At 37.7% G+C, this 18815-nt stretch overlaps 1 protein-coding gene across 1 annotated transcript in view; it reads right to left on the bottom strand.

Moving 5' to 3' along the window:
* LOC100961348 (protein FAM122A) overlaps nt 1-18815 on the bottom strand; it is a 43563-nt gene that overhangs the window by 17934 nt on the left and 6814 nt on the right. Inside the window, exon 2 of the mRNA XM_012809618.1 lies at nt 15810-15888. Coding sequence (XP_012665072.1) covers nt 15810-15888 — 79 coding nt within the window. The remainder of the gene's footprint in view (nt 1-15809; nt 15889-18815) is intronic.

Genomic DNA, 18815 nt, shown 5'->3' with positions numbered 1-18815 from the left:
AAAAAAAAAAAAAAATTTGTGATTTAAGAATTAAGTAACACTTAACATGGACTTAGATGACAATAAGTATTGTGATTATATAAGAGAAAAAAATCCTTCTCAAGCTCATAAACTTGGGTGAAAAGATATGTCAGAAATTTAAAGCACCCTCTCCACCTCCCACTACAAAGGGATATGTGAAAAATGATGTTCAAAATATGGATAATTGTTAAAGCTGGGTGTTGGGTATATGGAGGTTCTATTTTGTATATGTTTAAAATTTTTCATTTAAAAAGATTTTTAATGGGGCAGTGCCTGTGGCTAAGTGAGTAGGGCACCAGCCCCATATACTACTGAGGGTGGCAGGTTTGAACCCAGCCCCGGCCAAACTGCAACAGAAAAATAGTCAGGCATTGTGGCAGGTGCCTGTAGTCCCAGCTACTCGGGAGGCTGAGGTAAGAGAATCGCCTAAGCCCAAGAGCTGGAGGTTGCTGTGAGCTGTGATGCCACAGCACTCTACCGAGGGTGACAAACTAAGACTCTGTATAAAAAAAAAAGAAAGAAAAGATTTTTAATGCACTGTGCCAGGCACTGTGCATATCTGATAGTTCTCCCTTGGTATACATAGGAAATTGGTTCTAGGCCCCCTGTGTATACTGAAGTCTTCACATACTCAAGCCCCAAAGTCAAGGATATGAAAAGTTGGCCGTTGGGGTAGGAGTATTTTGCATTCCAAGAATACTATATTTTCAATCTACATTATCCACATATAAGCAGACCTGTGCAGTTTAAACCTGTGTTGTTCAAGGGTCAACTGTAATTCCTCTCCTTACAACAATCCTATGAGACAGCTGCTATTATTTCTCCAGTTTTAATGCAATCAATGCCCTTATTAATACTGTCAAAGATAAAGAAAAATGTAATGGGAAGAGAATCAGACAGTTCTGTTTACTTATTTAACTTAAAAGGGAAAAAGACACGGTTTAAGAATGCATAGAAAGAAACATGCAACTTAAGATACCACATATCCATCACACCATTAAACTGATGAAAATAAGTCTTAATTTTCCATTCAGTCAGTACCCAGATTGACTTCTGTTTCCCCCTCTCATTCATCTACTGTGGGTTTTTGTTTTTGAGACAAGGGTCTCACTCTGTTGCCCAGGTTAGAGTGCAGTGATGCCATCATGGATCTAACAATCCTCCTCCCTCAGCCTCTTTAATAGCTGGGACTACAGGTATGTACCACCACTCCTGAATAATTTTTTTAAAATTGTTTCTAGAGATAGGGTCTTGCTATGTTCCCCAGGCTACTTCAAACTCCTGGCCTCAAGTTCTCTTCTTGCCTTGGCCTCCCAAAGTGCTAGGATTACAGGCCTGAGCCACCTTGCTCAGTTAGAAAAACATTTTACATGTTTATTTTATATATATAAAAGTGATATATATATACACATTATATGGAAATAACTCACTTTCTAACTTACATTACTAACCAGTTAGTCTTTATTTCAAGCCTTATGATCAAATAGCAACATGTAACCGATTTTCACCTATTTGGCTTAATTTAGGGAAAGCAATGAAATGAACTGTACAGACTGCAGATAAACCAGAGGTCATTTTAACTACTTGTTTGAAGTTCTTTCGTTCTTTAAGTATTTCTAAAATAGCTATATATTCACAAAGACAAGCAGTAAAAGGAAGTTTTATCTACTAAAAAGAAAAAGAGTGTTTTGACCATGCTTTCTTTCTAGTGGATAGGCAGACCTAAGGGAAGGCACAGTGCAGGGGTGACGAGGAGAAAGGAAAAGGAAGCAAGAGTAAGACTAATGACTAGGGTTATGAGATACTATTATGGGCTCTGGACCACTGAAACAGGGAAAGGGAAGCCGGAAAAGAATCCCATTAATTTGGGGCTAAATCTGTTATTATTCACTAACTGACATTCACTAACTCTGGACATTGGGTAAATTGCTAAATTTCTCCCCTCTTTAGTTTCTGACCTTATCAAGTTATTGCCAGATGAAATGAGACCACAGATGTAAACTACCTATTATGGTGCTAAGTGAATAAATGCTACATAGCAGTTAATCCTCCCTTGAAAAAAAGGTCTGCTTGTAGCTGGGTCAAAAAAATCCTACCACCTGTGGTAGAGTGGTAATTTGATCTTTTGAGTTCTGTGGCTAATCCTTGGATAATTGAAAGGTTTAATTCTGTATTGGGCTTGTGCTATTAAGCATGTGCACACACATGCACGCACTCACAAAACATAAACCAATTAGGTACAATATGTTCCTGAACTCAGATCACTAAGAAGTAAACACAGGACAACAGAATAAAAGGCCATTTTATCTGTCAAAAATTTCCTCATCTGATGGTAAAAAAAAATCATTAACTATGGTTATTATAAACCTGAAAATTAATTTTTGTATATGGCATTCTTCTTTGAGATCCCTGAAAGAAAGAAGGTACATTCAAGGTATTATACAGTATTTCTAGAAACAATCAATTTATTAAAGTATAATAACCCAAATAAAGAGAGAAAAAGAGGGCTCCTTAGTTACTGTTACTGTTTTTAAGAAACTATTCCTGGAATTAAAAACTTAATTACATGTGACCTTCCTTAGAATGACTGAAACATAGGTATTTTTAAAAGAAAAATAAAATTTACTTTTTAAAAATGAACATCTGTCAGTTTTAAGGTCTTCTTACCTGTTTGATTTGATGAAGGCGGCTGATGGATGTACAAATCGGAAAAGATGGAAACTGAAATTTAAAATGTACAAGTCAATATTAATTTAATTCTGATTATTTCTAAATGTTAGGTCAAGGTTGAATTACTTAACATATTTATTGAGGACACTAATGCATCTAGCAACAGTATCAGTTAAGTTCCAAGTTAAAAAAATCCAACTGAATCTTGACTGAAAATTATACTAATCAAGTCTATACATTTCAAAACAGAACAAAATAACTGTTAACATAAGAAATATGGGGCAGAACATCAATAGAAAATCTTATCTCTACTTTTCCTCTCCTATGGCACTAGATCTTAAAATTACCTCATTTTTTCCTTGCCAGTTTTTTTGTTTGTTTGTTTATTTCGGATTAATGTGAGGGTACAAAGAACTAGGTGACAATATTGGCATTTGTTAGGGAGAGTCCCTCTTGCAGTTGTGTCGTGCACCCAAAAGGTGTGCCATATACTCTTACATTGTGCCCATTAAGTGGGAGGACACCAATCCCCTCTTCTCCTCCTTCGTTTCTCCTCCCCCCAACATGAATTGAATTGAGTTTTTCTCTTATGTGGGCGTGTATTAGATCATCTACTGGCTTCATATTAGTACTGAATACATTGGGTATTTGCTTTTCCATTCTTATGATACTTTACGAAGAAGAATGTGTTTCAACTCCTTGCCAGTTTTAGCATAATATTAAAGTTTAGCAAAAGGCATTACGAAGAACAAAAAACTGAACAAGTCATTAAATTAGCAGCTAATTTGCCAAGCATACAAAAGAAACATAAACAGAATGTCATCAAATATATTGGAATCTATCTGAAGAAACCAAACTTTCATAAGGTGGAATGACTTTAAGGCAATCTCTTTCAAGTACTCCAGTCTAGTACATTTCATTCCTGGTTGCTAAGATACTTGTTGTCTAGGTCCTTACTCTTTTTTAGAGCACTTTCTCTTTTTCGATTTTTTTTCCTCAAAGCTTATGGAGACCCACACCAGAGAGAGTGAAAGAATGGACGATGCTAAGTGTGAAAATGAGGCTTGAAAATTATCTTCAGAATTCATTTATCCACTCCATTTTTATCCTGGTTGTTTCTTGAAATGCCAGATAATGCATTTACTATATCTTCCTTTCACAGTATATTTTTAAGAGCACACTGAGTTGTGCATTCAAAAGTATCAAATGAGCACCTACTATGCACCAAAGCACTGAACTAGGTCCTAGGGATCCAAAGAAAAATAAAATGTTTTCCTGTCCTTGAGCAAGTCAAAGTTCAGTTAGGTAAACTAGGCTGCATTTAATTGCCAAAACAGCTGTGATTTGTGGGCGTTGACAGAGAACTCTGTCTGGGGTCTTGGAGAAGGCTTCACAGCAGAAGTAGCAATTAAATATCAAGAGTGTCCAATCTATAGGCCACATGTTGATTTTAAGAGCACTTTTTTTCTGGCTTATCTGTGGTGTCAGATATCACGAAAAGTACATGGCCCTTTTTGTTCTAATCACCTTTCATTAGTATTTGTGTATTTACTGTGTGGCCTAAGACAACTCTTACTCTTCTAACATGCAGCAGAGAAAAATAAAAAAGTTTGACACCCCTGATGGAGAAGAGGAAGGAGGGCATTTCAAGGAGTGGGAAGAAACATTCAGGCAGAGAGGCACGTTCAGGGAACAGAAGCTCAGGGTGGCTGAAACTTGGTACAGGGAAATTTGGCTGAGACCAGATTGCAGTTTTGGGGTATTAGCCTTTGAGCACAAGAGGAAACCCAAAACATAGGTTTCTCTGAGTTCTTAAACCTTAAAGTTCTTTTTTTTTTTTTTTTAGGCCAATGATTTTTAGTTTATTTTTAATTTATTTTATTTTATTTTTTGCAGTTTTTGGCCGGGGCTGGGTTTGAACCTGCCACCCCCAGCATATGGGGCCAGCCCCCTACTCCTTTGAGCCACAGGTGCTACCCAACCTTAAAGTTCTTTTCAACCAGAAGATCCTATCTGCTTTAGAAAGGTAACCCTAGCATCATTATGCAAGACACACTGAGGATGGAGGGAAGAAGGACTAGAAGGAGAGTCACGACCAGGTTGAAAATAGTGAGGGTCTGAATGAAAAGGGAAGGGTGAAGAGAAGGAGGCCAATGGCAGAAATGATCAGAAAGAGGGAAAAGAGTTAGATCACCTAAGGCTCCTAGGGGGATGGGGCCAAGAAAGGGAGTAAGAGGAGTGAGTTTTTGAGTGGGGAGATGATGTGCTCAAAAAGTGTGTGTTGGATAAACAATTGCTTTTATGAAGCAGATAGTCTGAATTTTTATGGGGTTTTAAAATGTATCATATAACGTTTTAAGGAACATTTTACCTCACTAATTATATTTTACTTAAAGTATTAAAATCATTTTGTTTGGAACAATCATTTACTAGAAGGTGGAAGAGGCAGGCAAAATTCAAAAGTAACAACAGAAAATTTGTATGTGGGTAACTGAAAAGTCACTACATATATATTTGACAATTAACAACTACTTTACCATAATAATTCATTACCTTAAAAATACAGCTAATTCTTTAAGTATTTCAATATTTTTTGAGTTCCTATTATATTTAAGAAGCTATTTTTCTGCTCAGAGAGGAAAGAGAGTTTTTTAAAAAATAAACAACTAGTAAACCATAGTTATTGCCCTTGGTGACCTTAAAATCCACTGAGGAAACCAGTCATGAAAGCAAATATTATATGAGACAAGGAAATGAGTGTTAAGCAGAGGCAAAGTGGGGTAGGAATGAAAAGCAAAGATTAAGTAGATGTGCGTAGGCAGTGGGAAACAGATAAGAGTTGGGCCTTGTAGGATGAAGAGTTTGACAGCATAAGCAACAGACAAGTAAAAGGCCTTGGCATGTTTTAGCAAAGGTTAATGGCCCCATGTGAGTGGAATGCTAGAAGTTCATGGAGGGAGAGAAGGCTCTGAGGCCAAAGGGTGAAGACGCTGAAAGGCTTTAAATGCCACGATCAAAAAGTCTGGACTGTGAAAAAACAATCTACTCTGGTACATATAGGAGAAGAGCACGTTGTACTTTAATAACACCATCTATTTAACTTTGCAATAGACACATTCAGATATTCATCAGCCCCAAGCTGGTTCAGTTGCTATCCAGAGGATGGGTATACAGGAGGTGTCTGACAGGTTAGTAACTCAGAATGTTGCGTACTAATCATGTTCCAGGGCTGATACTGTGAGGAAATATCTAATTCAAATCAATAATGCTACCAGCTGACCCTTCTCACAAAAATCAGGAAACTTTTCTGGATAAACCTTACATTAAAAGGGATTCATTGGATATATGATCTATTGCTATAGAAAATAGTGTAACAAAATACCAGAGCTTCTTTTTCAAGTATCTACTCATATTAAATGTAATAAGGTGATAATGCATATAATATGCTTAGCACAGCACCTGGTACACAGTAGATGCTCAATAAATGGTTGACTATCATTATCGACATTATCACCACCATCATCAAACACTCTAGATTCATCATTTAATTATCTATGAGTAGTAACTTGGATTATATGCAGATTTATAAAACTAGGTTACAGCCTAGTTACAGCTAATGTCTCCTATCCAGCATTCTTTTTCCTATTCGACCTTTTATTTTTTAATAGGCTTCATTTTTTAGAGCAGCTTTATTTTATTTTTTTAGTATACTTTTAGATTCATAGAAGAATTATAGAAGGCAAAGAGTTCCCATGCACCCCCTGCCCTCATGTACACACAGACTCCCTCACTATCAACATCTTCCACCAGAGTGATACATTTGTTATAATCAATGAACCTACACTGACACATCATTATCACCCAAAGTCTGTTTAACCTAAGGTTCATTCACTCCTAGTGCACATTCTGCGGGTTTGGACAAATGTATGATACAAATCCACATATAGATCACGTTCACTGCCCTAAAATTCCTCTGTGCTCTGCCTGTTCATGCTGATCTTTTTTAAAGTATAAACTGACTCACTATTTTCTCATTATAAAGCAACAAATGTCTGGTATAAAACATAATGAGGGGGAAAACAGCATCACCCACCATCTAGAGATGACCATGGTAAATATTCCAATGTTTGTTTTTCTATACCTGAATCCTATCACACATACTATTTTATAGTTTGGATTTTTAGAAAATTGTGTGTGTGTGTGTGTGTGTGTGTCTAACTTAATAACTTTCTGAGATCTTACAATTCAATCTGCAACACTATTTTTAAAGGCTAAATACTATACTACATGTATGTACCATAATAACAAGCAGGACTTATTATGTACCAGCCTTGTTTTATCCCACTTAATTCTCACCACATGATGTAGGCATTATTATGGCTCCTATTTTCAAGATTAGAAAACTGAGGGCCAGGGAGATTAAGCAACTTGTCCAAGGGTGGGGGGGTTATAGAGTCTGCTAGAATTGGAATTCAAAGAAAGGTAATAAAGGCTGTTTCATTTAACCTATTCCCTATTGTTAGACGTCAGACTCCTGCCAGCCCTTACAAATATTTTGCTAGCCCTTATAAATAACACTATGATAACATCCCTTAAAGTATATCTTTGTACATGTCCCCCCCTTTTTTTTTTTGGTAACTACTATATGATCATGGCAGCACATAACCTTAATTAATTCTTTAGGATAAATTTAGAGTTGAAATTTCTGGCCCACAAGGTTAATGATGTGCATTGCCAAACTGTGTTCCAGAAAGCTTACACAAATTTCCTTTCCAACAGGGTATTTAAATATCAATTTCCTTGTATCTTTCTAATATTAGATATTGCTAATTTTAAAAAAAGTTTGTATGCCCTTTCTTTCTTTCTTTCTTTCTTTCTTTCTTTCTTTCTTTCTTTCTTTCTTTCTTTCTTTCTTTTTAAGAAACAGAGTCTCATTTTGTCACCCTTGGTAAAGTGCTGTTGAGTCACAGCTCACAGCAACCTCCAACTCCTGAGCTTAGGCAATTCTCTTGTCTCAGCCTCCGAAATAGTTGGGACTACAGGCACCCGCCACAATGCCTGGCTATTTTTTGTTTGCAATTTGGCCAAGGCCGGGTTTGAACCTGCCACCCTAGGTTTATGGGGCCAGCGCCCTGCCCACTGAGCCACAGGTGCCACCCTGTATGCTCATTCTTAAGGGATACTATAAAAAAAAAACAAAGCAAGCAGAAAATAGTGTTATTTACACACAGTTTTAAATATTCTTCCCTAGTGTTCCCATTTAGTAGCACTGATCATTGAACAGTTATACAGGGCATGAACCAAATGTGAAAAATTTAGGTTTTCCTGAAAAAAAAATCTCAAATATGTAGACATATACATATCTTTGAATAAACAGAATTTTAATACATTTAATCCATGCTACTGATATTCATATATTTATAATTCAAATGTCCAGAAAATTCATAATATATAATGTTAAAAACTATGGTTTATAATCTAGTTGGAAAGGCATGCCAACCTGAACCTAAATATATACATACAAGGTCTGACAATTAAGTTCATGAACTCTTCCTACAAAAAGTGCTACATACCTCATTGCAGAATATCACTATGGTCACCTTTAAAGTACTCCCATGTAAAGCTATGTACCAATGCCAGTGCCTAGTCCACATTCTAAAGCAACTTTGGAACTATTTTTTTGGAATGGCCATCAGAGCTACTGTCATAATACCCTTGGTGTCCTGAATGTCATCAAATGTCTTCCTTTCAATATTTCCTTTACCTTCAGGCAATGAAAAAAAGTCATTGGGGACCAGATCAAGTGAGTAGGGAGAGTGTTCCAGTACAGTTATTTATTTACTGGCTAAAAAATCCATCACAGACAGTGCCATGTGAGTTGGTGCATTGTCCCGATGCAAGAGCCATGAGTTTGCAAAAAGTTCAGTTTGTTTTTATCTAACTTTTTCATGCGCCTTTTCAGCACTTCAAATAGTAAACTTGGTTAACTGTCCAGTTGGTACAAATTCATAATGTGAAATTTCTCTGATATCAAAAAAAGGTTACCAGCTCGGCATCTGTAGCACAGTGGTTACAGTGCCAGCCACATGCACCAAGGCTGGCAGGTTCCAGCCCAGTTCAGGACAGCTAAACAACAACAACTACAACAAAAAAATAGCCAGGCGTTGTGGTGGGCACCCATAGTCCCAGCTACTTGAGAGGCTGAGGCAAGAGACTTGCTTGAGCCCAAGAGTTTGAGGTTTCTGTGAGCTGTGACGTCACAGCACTCTACCAAGGGCAACATAGGGAGACTGGCTCAAAAAAAAAGTTACCAATGTTACCAATATTTTGACTCTTTATTTGTACTGCAGAACTTTTTGGGTGCTGGAGAATTGGCTGACTTCCACTGTGTACTTTGACACCCATATTTTATCACCAGTGATAATAAGGCCCCAAACATTGTCTTTCCTCTCCAAAGGTCTTAGCGAACTGCTATCCCTTAGTTTGTTCATTGACGAGACCCTTGTGGATCATTTTTTGCACACACCTTTCTCAGCCAAGCTTTTCAGTTAAGATTTTCCTGTTTCTCTATTGATCTTTACTTGATCTTTTTTTTTTTTTTTTTGAGACAGAGCCTCAAGCTGTCCCCCTAGGTAGAGTGCCGTGGCCTCACAGCTCACAGCAACCTCCAACTCTGGGCTCAAGCGAGTCTCCTGCCTCCGCCTCCCAAGTAGCTGGGACCACAGGCGCCGGCCACAACGCCCGGCTATTTTTTGGTTGCAGCCATCATTGTTGTTTGGCGGGCCCAGGCTGGATTTGAACCCGCCACCTTAGGTGTATGTCGCTGGCGCCTTAGCCACCTGACCAGGCGCCAAGCCTTTACTTGATCGTCTATGCTTCTCACAGACAACTGACAATTTTGATGCATAATTTGATAAATTTTTGCAATGTTTTCATCAGTTCTGCTCATCACTGGCTGCCCTGACCTCTCTTCCTCAGTGACACTTTTTCTCCCCTCAGAAAAACATTTAGTCCATTTGTACACTGTCATTTTGTTCATGGCATTATCCTCACAAACTTGGACTAACATGTCCCTGATTTCACTTCCACTCTTGCCAAATTTAATGAGAAATGTTTGTTTGTTGCTTTAATTTAACCTCCAATGTTCTCATGATGGCACACAAAAACATGCAACAATGATAATGAATGCTACTCAGCAAGACACTGCCCCATGTCAATATGAACCTAGCTGAGAAACACCGAAATACCAAGGTTATGAAACTTTACCAAGCTGTTTGTACAGTGCTGCCAAAGTAAGCACATGGTGGCAAGTTCATGAACTTGTCAGACCGTATATCCTATCTATATAGAAATTATGACTTTAGCTGCATTATAATGACATGTTATTAAAAAAAGAGAGAATTACATGGTGTGGCAAACTGTTCTAAACTAATTATGAAAGACTTCTTGGAAGACACTATTATTTATTTATTTATTTATTTATTTGAGACACAGTCTCACTATGTCGCCCTTGGTAGAGTGCCTTAATGTCACAGCTCACAGCAACCTCAAATTCCTGGGTTTAAGCAATTCTCTTGCCTCAGCCTCCTGAGTAGCTGGGGCAACAGGTGCCTGCCACAATACCTAGCTATTTGTTGTTGTTGTTATTGTTGTTGTTGTTGTTTAGCAGGCCTGGACTGGCTTTGAACCATCCAGCCCCAGTGCATGTGGTCAGTGCCTTAGGGACTGAACTACAGGTGCTGAGCCAGAAGACATTATTTTTAATTGACACTTAAGGGATAGGAAGGGACCAGATTAGGTTTAGGCAAAGGCTTAGAATTTCCCATTGGAAACCTTTATCCAGGAAATCATGAGAAGACTGCCTGACTGAAATTGATGACATCAGCAAGGGATATAGTGTGAGATGTCTGGGGTAGGTAGGATTTGAACTTGAACTACAGAATCATAAGCCACAGGAAGGTTTTCTTAATTGGACAAAACGGGTCAAATATATTAGTTAATTCTTTTAGTAATAATGTGGGAAATTAATTGAACAAAGCAAGGCTTCTGGAAAAGAATTCTCCCCAAATTAAGTTGGTACTACAGGTGGTATTTGCAAGGGAATCACCTTAATTTTTCTATATGAAACAAAGTATTAAAATAGAAATAAGGAGTTTCCTGAGATGTCAATAAACCTTACTAGAGATTTTGTGTAAATTTCTCACCGAGCCTTTCTCTCACACTCTAGAGAAAAATTGTCCTTGGAGGGAAGTAGTCCTTGGAGAGAATAATGTCATGGTGTGAGCAAGCAGGAGGGATAGATAGAGGTGGGTGCTGGGTGAAGCTGATCCCTAAGAATTTTCTCCAGTGACGGAACTAAGATAGGAGGAAATACCAAGCTTAGTATTTAAAAGAGAGAACACAGAAAACTAGCAATGTAAAGATATTAAATTTTTTAAAAATTATTTTTTACTTTCCCAAGTATTTTATGCCATTTCCTACTTTAGTACTGGAGATAAAACACTTAGAAAATCCTGAACAAAGGGTTGTTTGCTATGTTCATAAATGTGCCTGCCTGGTTCCAGAAATGATTTAAGGTCGCTTACAACAGTGCTTAACATAAACTAAACACATGCTAGATGGACAGAACATAAAGCAGGGCCGGGAATGTAGAAACGTATTATATACTAGCTCTATTGCATGGGCCATACACTGGATTTAAGGTTCGTGACTGCCAATGTGAAAAGCAAAACCTAATCAGAAGGAATAAAATTAAAATAGACGAATTGTTCAAGAAAAGCACAACCTTTTCTGTTAGGAAAATGAAACATTTCTTCTGCTTCCTTTGCAATAGGTGGGGGTGGGGATGGAGAAGTGATGCAGCTGCACCCAGATTCAGCAGAGGTGCCAAGAGGAGAATTCTTGGTGGGAGAGCAAGGAATAGGCATGCCAAACTTAGAGTTCTGAGGAGATAAAGCAAAGGAGTGAGTGGGGGGGGGGGAGGCACAGTCCTAATAGTCACAAGAGAGCCTCCAGTTTCTGCTCATCAGAAATGGGGTGGAATGATTTCAGAGAGTAGTGGAAAAAATATTTACGATTAATTAAACAAAGTAATTGTGAGGTAATAGGTTTTTTTTACAATGCTTGGAAAATTTGCATCTTTATTTATTTGTGTGTTAAATGAAACTTACGGCTCATCCATGCCCTCTGTTACAGTGATTTTTTTTTTTCTAAAACATTGTTTTACCTGTATTGAAATACACGAAAGGCATCATTTTAAAAATTGTGCTAAAACACAAATAAAAATTATCATCATAACCACTTTAAAGCATACAGTTCAGTAATGTTTAATACATTCACACTGTTGTACAACCAATCTGCAGAACTCTCTTCATCTTGCAAAACTGAAACTCTACCAGGGTGTACAGACTTTTTTCTTGTCTGCTACATGTTCAAAGAAGACTTGTCTTGAGCCACACATTAAACACACAAACACTAACAAAAGCCAATGAGCTAAAAAGAGGTCCATGCATAATTTTTGCAATATCTGACACCACAGATAAACAAAACCATCCTCGTATAATCCCCATGTGACCCACGGACCACAGGTTACATACCCCTGTACTCATTAAACAACACCACCCATTCCTTCCTCCTTCCAGTCCCTGGCAACCACCATTCCACTTTATGTCTCTGTGAATTTGACTACTTTAGGTACCTACAACACCAATTTTGAGGACAGTCCAGTAGGGGCTAGAAACTTTAAACTTATAATTTATGGTATTCCTCAACAATACTTGCATTTTTGCAAGAATGATGCTTCTATCTTGTAATATGTCAGCTAGAAATGAAAAGGCCTGTATTATTCATGCTTTGTGAAAAATCATTCAACTAGTATAGAAATGCATAAAGTAAAAAATAAAATTCTTCCTATTAATTTCATCTCCACAGATAACTACTACTAATACATTCACACAGATCCTTCTCAACACTTGTAAATATACTACATAACAGCATGGTATACACAGATTTTGAATCTTGGGTCTAATTAGTAGGTACATAGGTTAGCAAGGCTTCTGAGGATGGTAGAGTGGAGAGATGGGAGGAACCTGGGTCTCTGATGAGGGCAGCCACTGAATTAACCAACCCTGGAAACTCCTTTCCTCAGGGCTTCTTATTATTTGAGATAATAAATGTTCCTTATTGTTTGAGTCTCTTCTAATTGGATTTTGTTGCTTCTGCTAAAAGCATTCTAATTCATCATGTCATTCTCCTAGATAGTTCAGCATTTCTATACTAAAGGAAAGTATATACTCAACGTAAGTCTTACAATAACCTGAAGTGGTACTTTCACACAATTAAAACATATGCATAGTGCTTTTACTGTAAGCTAAACCAACAAGCCTTGAAATTTCCATCATTCGATAAGTTAAAATGACTTCAATTCTGCCAAACACAGTCTGTTATATAAGTTGGTTCATTTTAAATATGCACTATATTAAACTGAACCTTATGCAAATTAAGAGCCTAGAATTCCTAAGGAATATTATGTTTTAAGAAATGCCAGGTACATGGTTGCTGCCTATATGTACTATTTCTAATGAAAACATCTAATATTTTTTGAGCATTTAGTATGTGACAGTGCTGTGCTGAATATTTTATACTGATTAATGTAATCACAACAAACCTATAAAGCAGATACTATTACATTCTCATTTTAGAGATGAGGAAATTAAGGCATAGAAAGGGCAACTTGCCCCAAATAAGTGAGCTTAGATGTGCAGTGCCATTTATAGGTCCTTATTTCTTAGTCATTCTTCAACCCAGTCCAGTCTTTCTTTCTTTTTTTTTTTTTTGCGGTTTTTGGCCGGGACTGGGTTTGAACCAGCCACCTCTGGCATACGGGTCCAGCGCCCTACTCCTTTGAGCCACAGCCACTGCCCCAGTCCAGGCTTTCTTCATCTCATCCATCCCTCTTCTCACCTGAAATTGCTTGCAAATATAAGAAATTCATGCACAATCTGTTTCAGTAGCTCAAAGGGCACTTTTCAGTCTGTTTATCTCCTTGACAGAATAAGACTTGCCACTTTCCCTTGGTTTTTCATAGTACCACTCTCTTCTGAGACCCCTCCCACCTCTCCAACCATTCCATTTTAGTCCTTGGACTCTTCTGACTGATGTTTAAGTGTTGGTGATCTTTAAAGCTTTGTCCTGCAGACTCTGCTCCTTCTATAGATCTCTTTATAGGTCATACCATTCCTTCCCACAGCTTTACTGATAATTCCTAAATAGGTATCTTTAGACCAGATATCATTCCTGAGCTTCAAATTAGTATATCCAATATTCTCTGGGACTGGAGATCCCAGAGATCCTCAGATGTAACATGTCTGAAGTTAAACTCATCTTGCTTTCTAAATCTGCTTTTCTTCTTCCAATGGCCTCTTCTTATTCTGTGGAATCACCATCTCATCAGTTGCCCAAGCCAGAGACCTAGGAGTCCTTTTTGCCTCCACTGCCTCCCATTTCCCACCTAATTTATTACCCTAATTTGTTGCCCTTAATGAATGATTCTAATTTTTCCTATCATAACACTAATGCACTTTTGAAAATCACTGACTATCATTCTACAGAGAGGAAAATGTCCAGATTTAAGATTAGGAGGCTACATTTTAAAATTGGTTCTAAATTATGACATTTCACTAAAGTGTGTACTATAAATTCTATAATTTTTTTTAAAAATCATATTATAAAAGAAATCTATGAATTATATGCCAACAAATGAGATAATCTAAATGAAATGAACAAATTCCTAGAAACACATAAATTACTAAACCAATTCAAGAAGAAATAGAAAATCTCAACATACCTATAATAAGAGCTAGACCCTGTATAACCAAAAACCTCCCAACAAGGAAATGTCCAGGACCAGATGGTTTCACTGGTACTCTACCAAACATTTAAAGAAGAATCAACACCAATCCTACTCAAATTCTTCCAAAAATAAAAGAGAAGGAAGTACTTCCTATACCTTCCATGAGGCCACATTACCCTGATACCAAACGCCGGCAAAGATACCACAAGAAAACAATAGATCAAGATCCCTTATGAATATAGATGCTAAAAGATTTATCACAGAGATGCAAAGGTGGTTCAACATGAGAAAATCATTGTAATACATCATATAGAACAAAAGGGTAAAAACACACGATCACTCCAAGAGATGCAGAAAAAGCACCTGAAACAATTCAATGCCCTTTCATGATTATAAACTACTTAGCAAGTAGGAGCAGAAGGGAACTTCCTTAACATGATAAAGGAATAAGACAAGGTCGTGCACTTTTTGAGACTACAATGAACAACATTGTGAATATGCTAAGTGCCACTGAATTGTATGCTTTAAAATAGTTAATTGAGGGTGGCACCTGTGGCTCAAGGAATAGGGCTCCAGCCCCATATACTGGAGGTGGTGGGTTCAAACCCGGCCCTGGCCAAAAAAAACTGCTGCCAAAAAAAAAAAAAATAGTTAATGGACTGTTATGTGAATTTCATAATAAACAATCATATAATAAATGATTTATTCACTTTGGTTTACTGATCTGCAAGTACATTCCCTATGTTTACAGGATAATTAGCAGGAAAATGCTATAATTTAGAAACTGCATTATAAAACCATGAAAAGCAAATTTTATTTACAATTCAAGATAAATCTGAGATAAAGATCTAACTAAAAGCCTGAAAACTTTTAGGAGCATCTACAAATTTTCCTCTCAAAATTGAATGTTCTTTAAAAAATTGGAAGCCAGATGGTCTTATACATAAAATCTCAATGTTAAATCCATATGGGATTTAAAAATTAATTCTGTTGCAGCTGCAGCAAAGCAATCATAGCTATAGTTGATGTGTTTATTTTTCCTTCGGTAATGTTTAGAGTAGTGTTTCTCAATGTGGGAACTTGTTAGGAATGCAAATTTTCAAGCTCTACCCCAGATCTACTGAATCAGAAACTCTGAGAGTGAGACCTAGTCAACCATCTGTCTTTTAATAAGCCTTCCATATGCACACTGCACTTTGAGAACCACCTGGTTAAGACTAATAACCACAAGTCTTAGACAGGGAGACTACCATAAGCATTTCCTTACCAGACATTGTTCACTCATCAGTACTCTACTGTTTCTTCTCATTCTTACTGTGTCAGGTTCGAACACCTGTAAATTATCACTAAGAAGAAAAAAGAAAACACTGGTTATATAAAATCCTTTACAAAAGTTAAAAAAATAAGATTTCAAATACTTAACAATGCCATTTATGTAAATGGCTTCTTGGTGAAGACAGCTGTGCAGACCTAGAAATTCACACACACACACACCCCCTTAGTCTTCTGAGCATAAACAAGTTTCCATATAAGGGAAGGAATTCTTAAGCATGCCACTTTACCTCTAATCATGCTACTGAGGATAAGTATTATTTACTGTGACCTTTGAGATACATCATTTTCAGTGTAAACCTGTAACAGATTTAAATGTATTGTTGAAGACTGGGCAAGATGGCGCATTCCTGTAATCCTAGCACCCCGGGAGGCTGAGGTAGGAGGGTCCCTTGAGCTCAGGAGTTCAAGACCAGCCTGAGCAAGAGTGAGACCCTTTTTCTACTAAAAATAGAAATACTAGATATGAGTCATGGTGGTCACCTGTAGTCCCACATACTTGGAATCTGAGGCACAAGGATCTCTCAAACCCAGGAGTCTGAGGTTGCTATGAGCTAAGCCAAGGCCACTGCATGCTAGCCTGGGGCAAAAGAGATTCTGTCTCAAAAATAAAAATAAATAAATTTATGGTTGAAGCTGCAATATGCAAGCACCAATTACCTCTCAACTCCCAAACTTTCACCTAAACAAGAGGGATAACTAACAGCAGGAGTCCATAGAACTAAGATTTTTCACAGATGTGTTTTGTTTGGCCTACATGGTGCTAATGTTTTTTAATTCATTGTGTACACTGAGATTTCACACACAAAAAAATCCAGATTCTAGATTTCTGGCTACTATTGAAAATTTACAACATTTTTTAACACTGGCCCACATTCCCATGTAGCAACAACGGAATGAAGCTGCATGGCCACTGCCCGCTAAGGACTGTATCTGTGTTGTCAGCTTTCACAGTTAGTCACCAAGGTGGCCTCAGTCCTATTTGAGCTTGTAACCTTGAAGAAGTCACCTTTTCTTTATCTCTTTTTTTTTCTGTGACTGGGTCTTGCTATGTTGCCCAAGGCTGGAATGTAGTGGCTGTTCACAGGTGGAATCATAGTGCACTGCAGCCCTGATCTCCTGGCCTCAAGTGATTCTCCCACCTCAGTTTCCTGAATAGCTGGGACTATAGGCACATACCAACACACCTGGTATCTTTTCCTTTTTATATTTCCTTTTTTTATTAAATCATAACCGTGTACATTAATGCATTTATGGAGTACAATGTCCTGATTTTATATATAATTTAGAACGCTTACATCAAACTGGTTAACATAGCCTTTTTTGAAATACTTTAAAACTCACAGGAAGTTGCAAGAATACAGACAGGGCCAGACATGGTGGCTCATGCCTATAATCCTAGCACTCTGGGAAGCTGAGGTGGATGGATTACTTGAGCTCTGGAGTTCAAAACCAGCCTGAGCAAGAGCCAGACTCTGTCTTTACTAAAAAAAAAAAAAAAGAAAAAGAAAAAGAAAAAATAACCAGGCGTCAAGACTGGTGCCTGTAATCCCAGTTACCCGGGAGGCTGAGGCAAGAGGATTGCCTGAGCCCAAGATTTGAGGGTGCTGGGAACTATAATGAAACCACAGCACTCTTCCCAGGGCAAAAGAGTGAGACCTCTTGTCTCAAAAAATAAATAAATAGATAAATAAATACAGATAGTTCTTATGTGCCCTTAATCCGGGTTTCTCCAAAGATAAGAAATAATTTTTAAAACTTTTTTTTTTTGCTGCCTTTTAGGTTTTATCTCTACACTCCCTCTTATATCTGCCTTATTTTTTTTAGGCTCCTTGCCAAAAAACAATTCAAAGCCTTTTTCCTTTTCCACAGACTCTGCAATAGTCTAATTGGTCTGCTCACCTCCCTTCTTTCCCTTCCAGAAACTAACAGACTAGCAGGGGCACCTTCCTAAGGAACAGCTTGCTCTCCTGCTCACAACTTCCAGTGACCCTCTTCACTGCCTGCCAAATTCAGTTACATTCTCGACACTGACATTCAAAGCCCTCCACAATATGGCTCCAGACTTTTGGATGTCATGGCCTAGTAAAATTTCAAAACAAAATCTAGGCAAAAACATATAGTTGCTACCTTTTTCTTATGCCAAGTAAATTATTTCATTTAAAAAAAAAATCCACCATCAACCAACACCATTTCCTTTGTAAAAGGACATTCAGGTATTAAAAACAAAAAGTAGAGGACTAATAGTTTCAGGGTACAGTACAGTCTGGCCCAGAAAGGACAGTTAATAACTATGTAGCAATATATTTAAGTATGCTGTACTTAACTTTTTTTAAAGGCAAAGGTTGGTGAAAACCTCACCTGGGATCAGCACTGCTCAGCAGATGAACTTCTGGAAGCCAACAATCCAGGTAAAGTTGACCATTGAGCTCTCTAGAATACACCTATGTGTCTCTGCCTCCAAGTCTGTTCTATATACTTGGAATGCTGTCTCAGCCATCAGGCCTCATCCTTTCTGTTGTGTATCCTATCAATCCACAAGGCCTATCTCAAATGTCACCTTTCCATTAACCTTTTCCTTATCCCTTACCAACCTCACTGAAATTTCTCCCTCCCTTTGAATTCCCTAGCCCTTTCTTTACCTCTCTAAGCACTTTTAAGATACATTTAAGTTCTTTTAGTATTTATCTTCCCTATTCAATTAAAAGCCCAGGCCAGGCACGGTGGCTCACGCCTGTAATCCTAGCACTTGGGAGGCCAAGTGAGGTGGATTGCCTGAGCTCACAGGTTCCAGACCAGTCGGAGCCAGAGAGAGACCCCCGCGTCTAGAAAATAGCTGGGAAAGTGTTTTCCCTACGCTTTCTTCTAGAATTTTTATGGTTTCATGTCTTAAGTTTAAGTCTTTAATCCAGTGAGAGTCTAACTTAGTTAATGGTGAAAG

Source organism: Otolemur garnettii, unplaced genomic scaffold (genome assembly GCF_000181295.1).
Source record: "Otolemur garnettii isolate 467f Iridium unplaced genomic scaffold, OtoGar3 scaffold00109, whole genome shotgun sequence".
NCBI lineage: Eukaryota > Metazoa > Chordata > Mammalia > Primates > Galagidae > Otolemur > Otolemur garnettii.
Note: the sequence above shows the minus strand (reverse complement) of the source record. Positions and strands in the feature narration are given on the sequence as shown.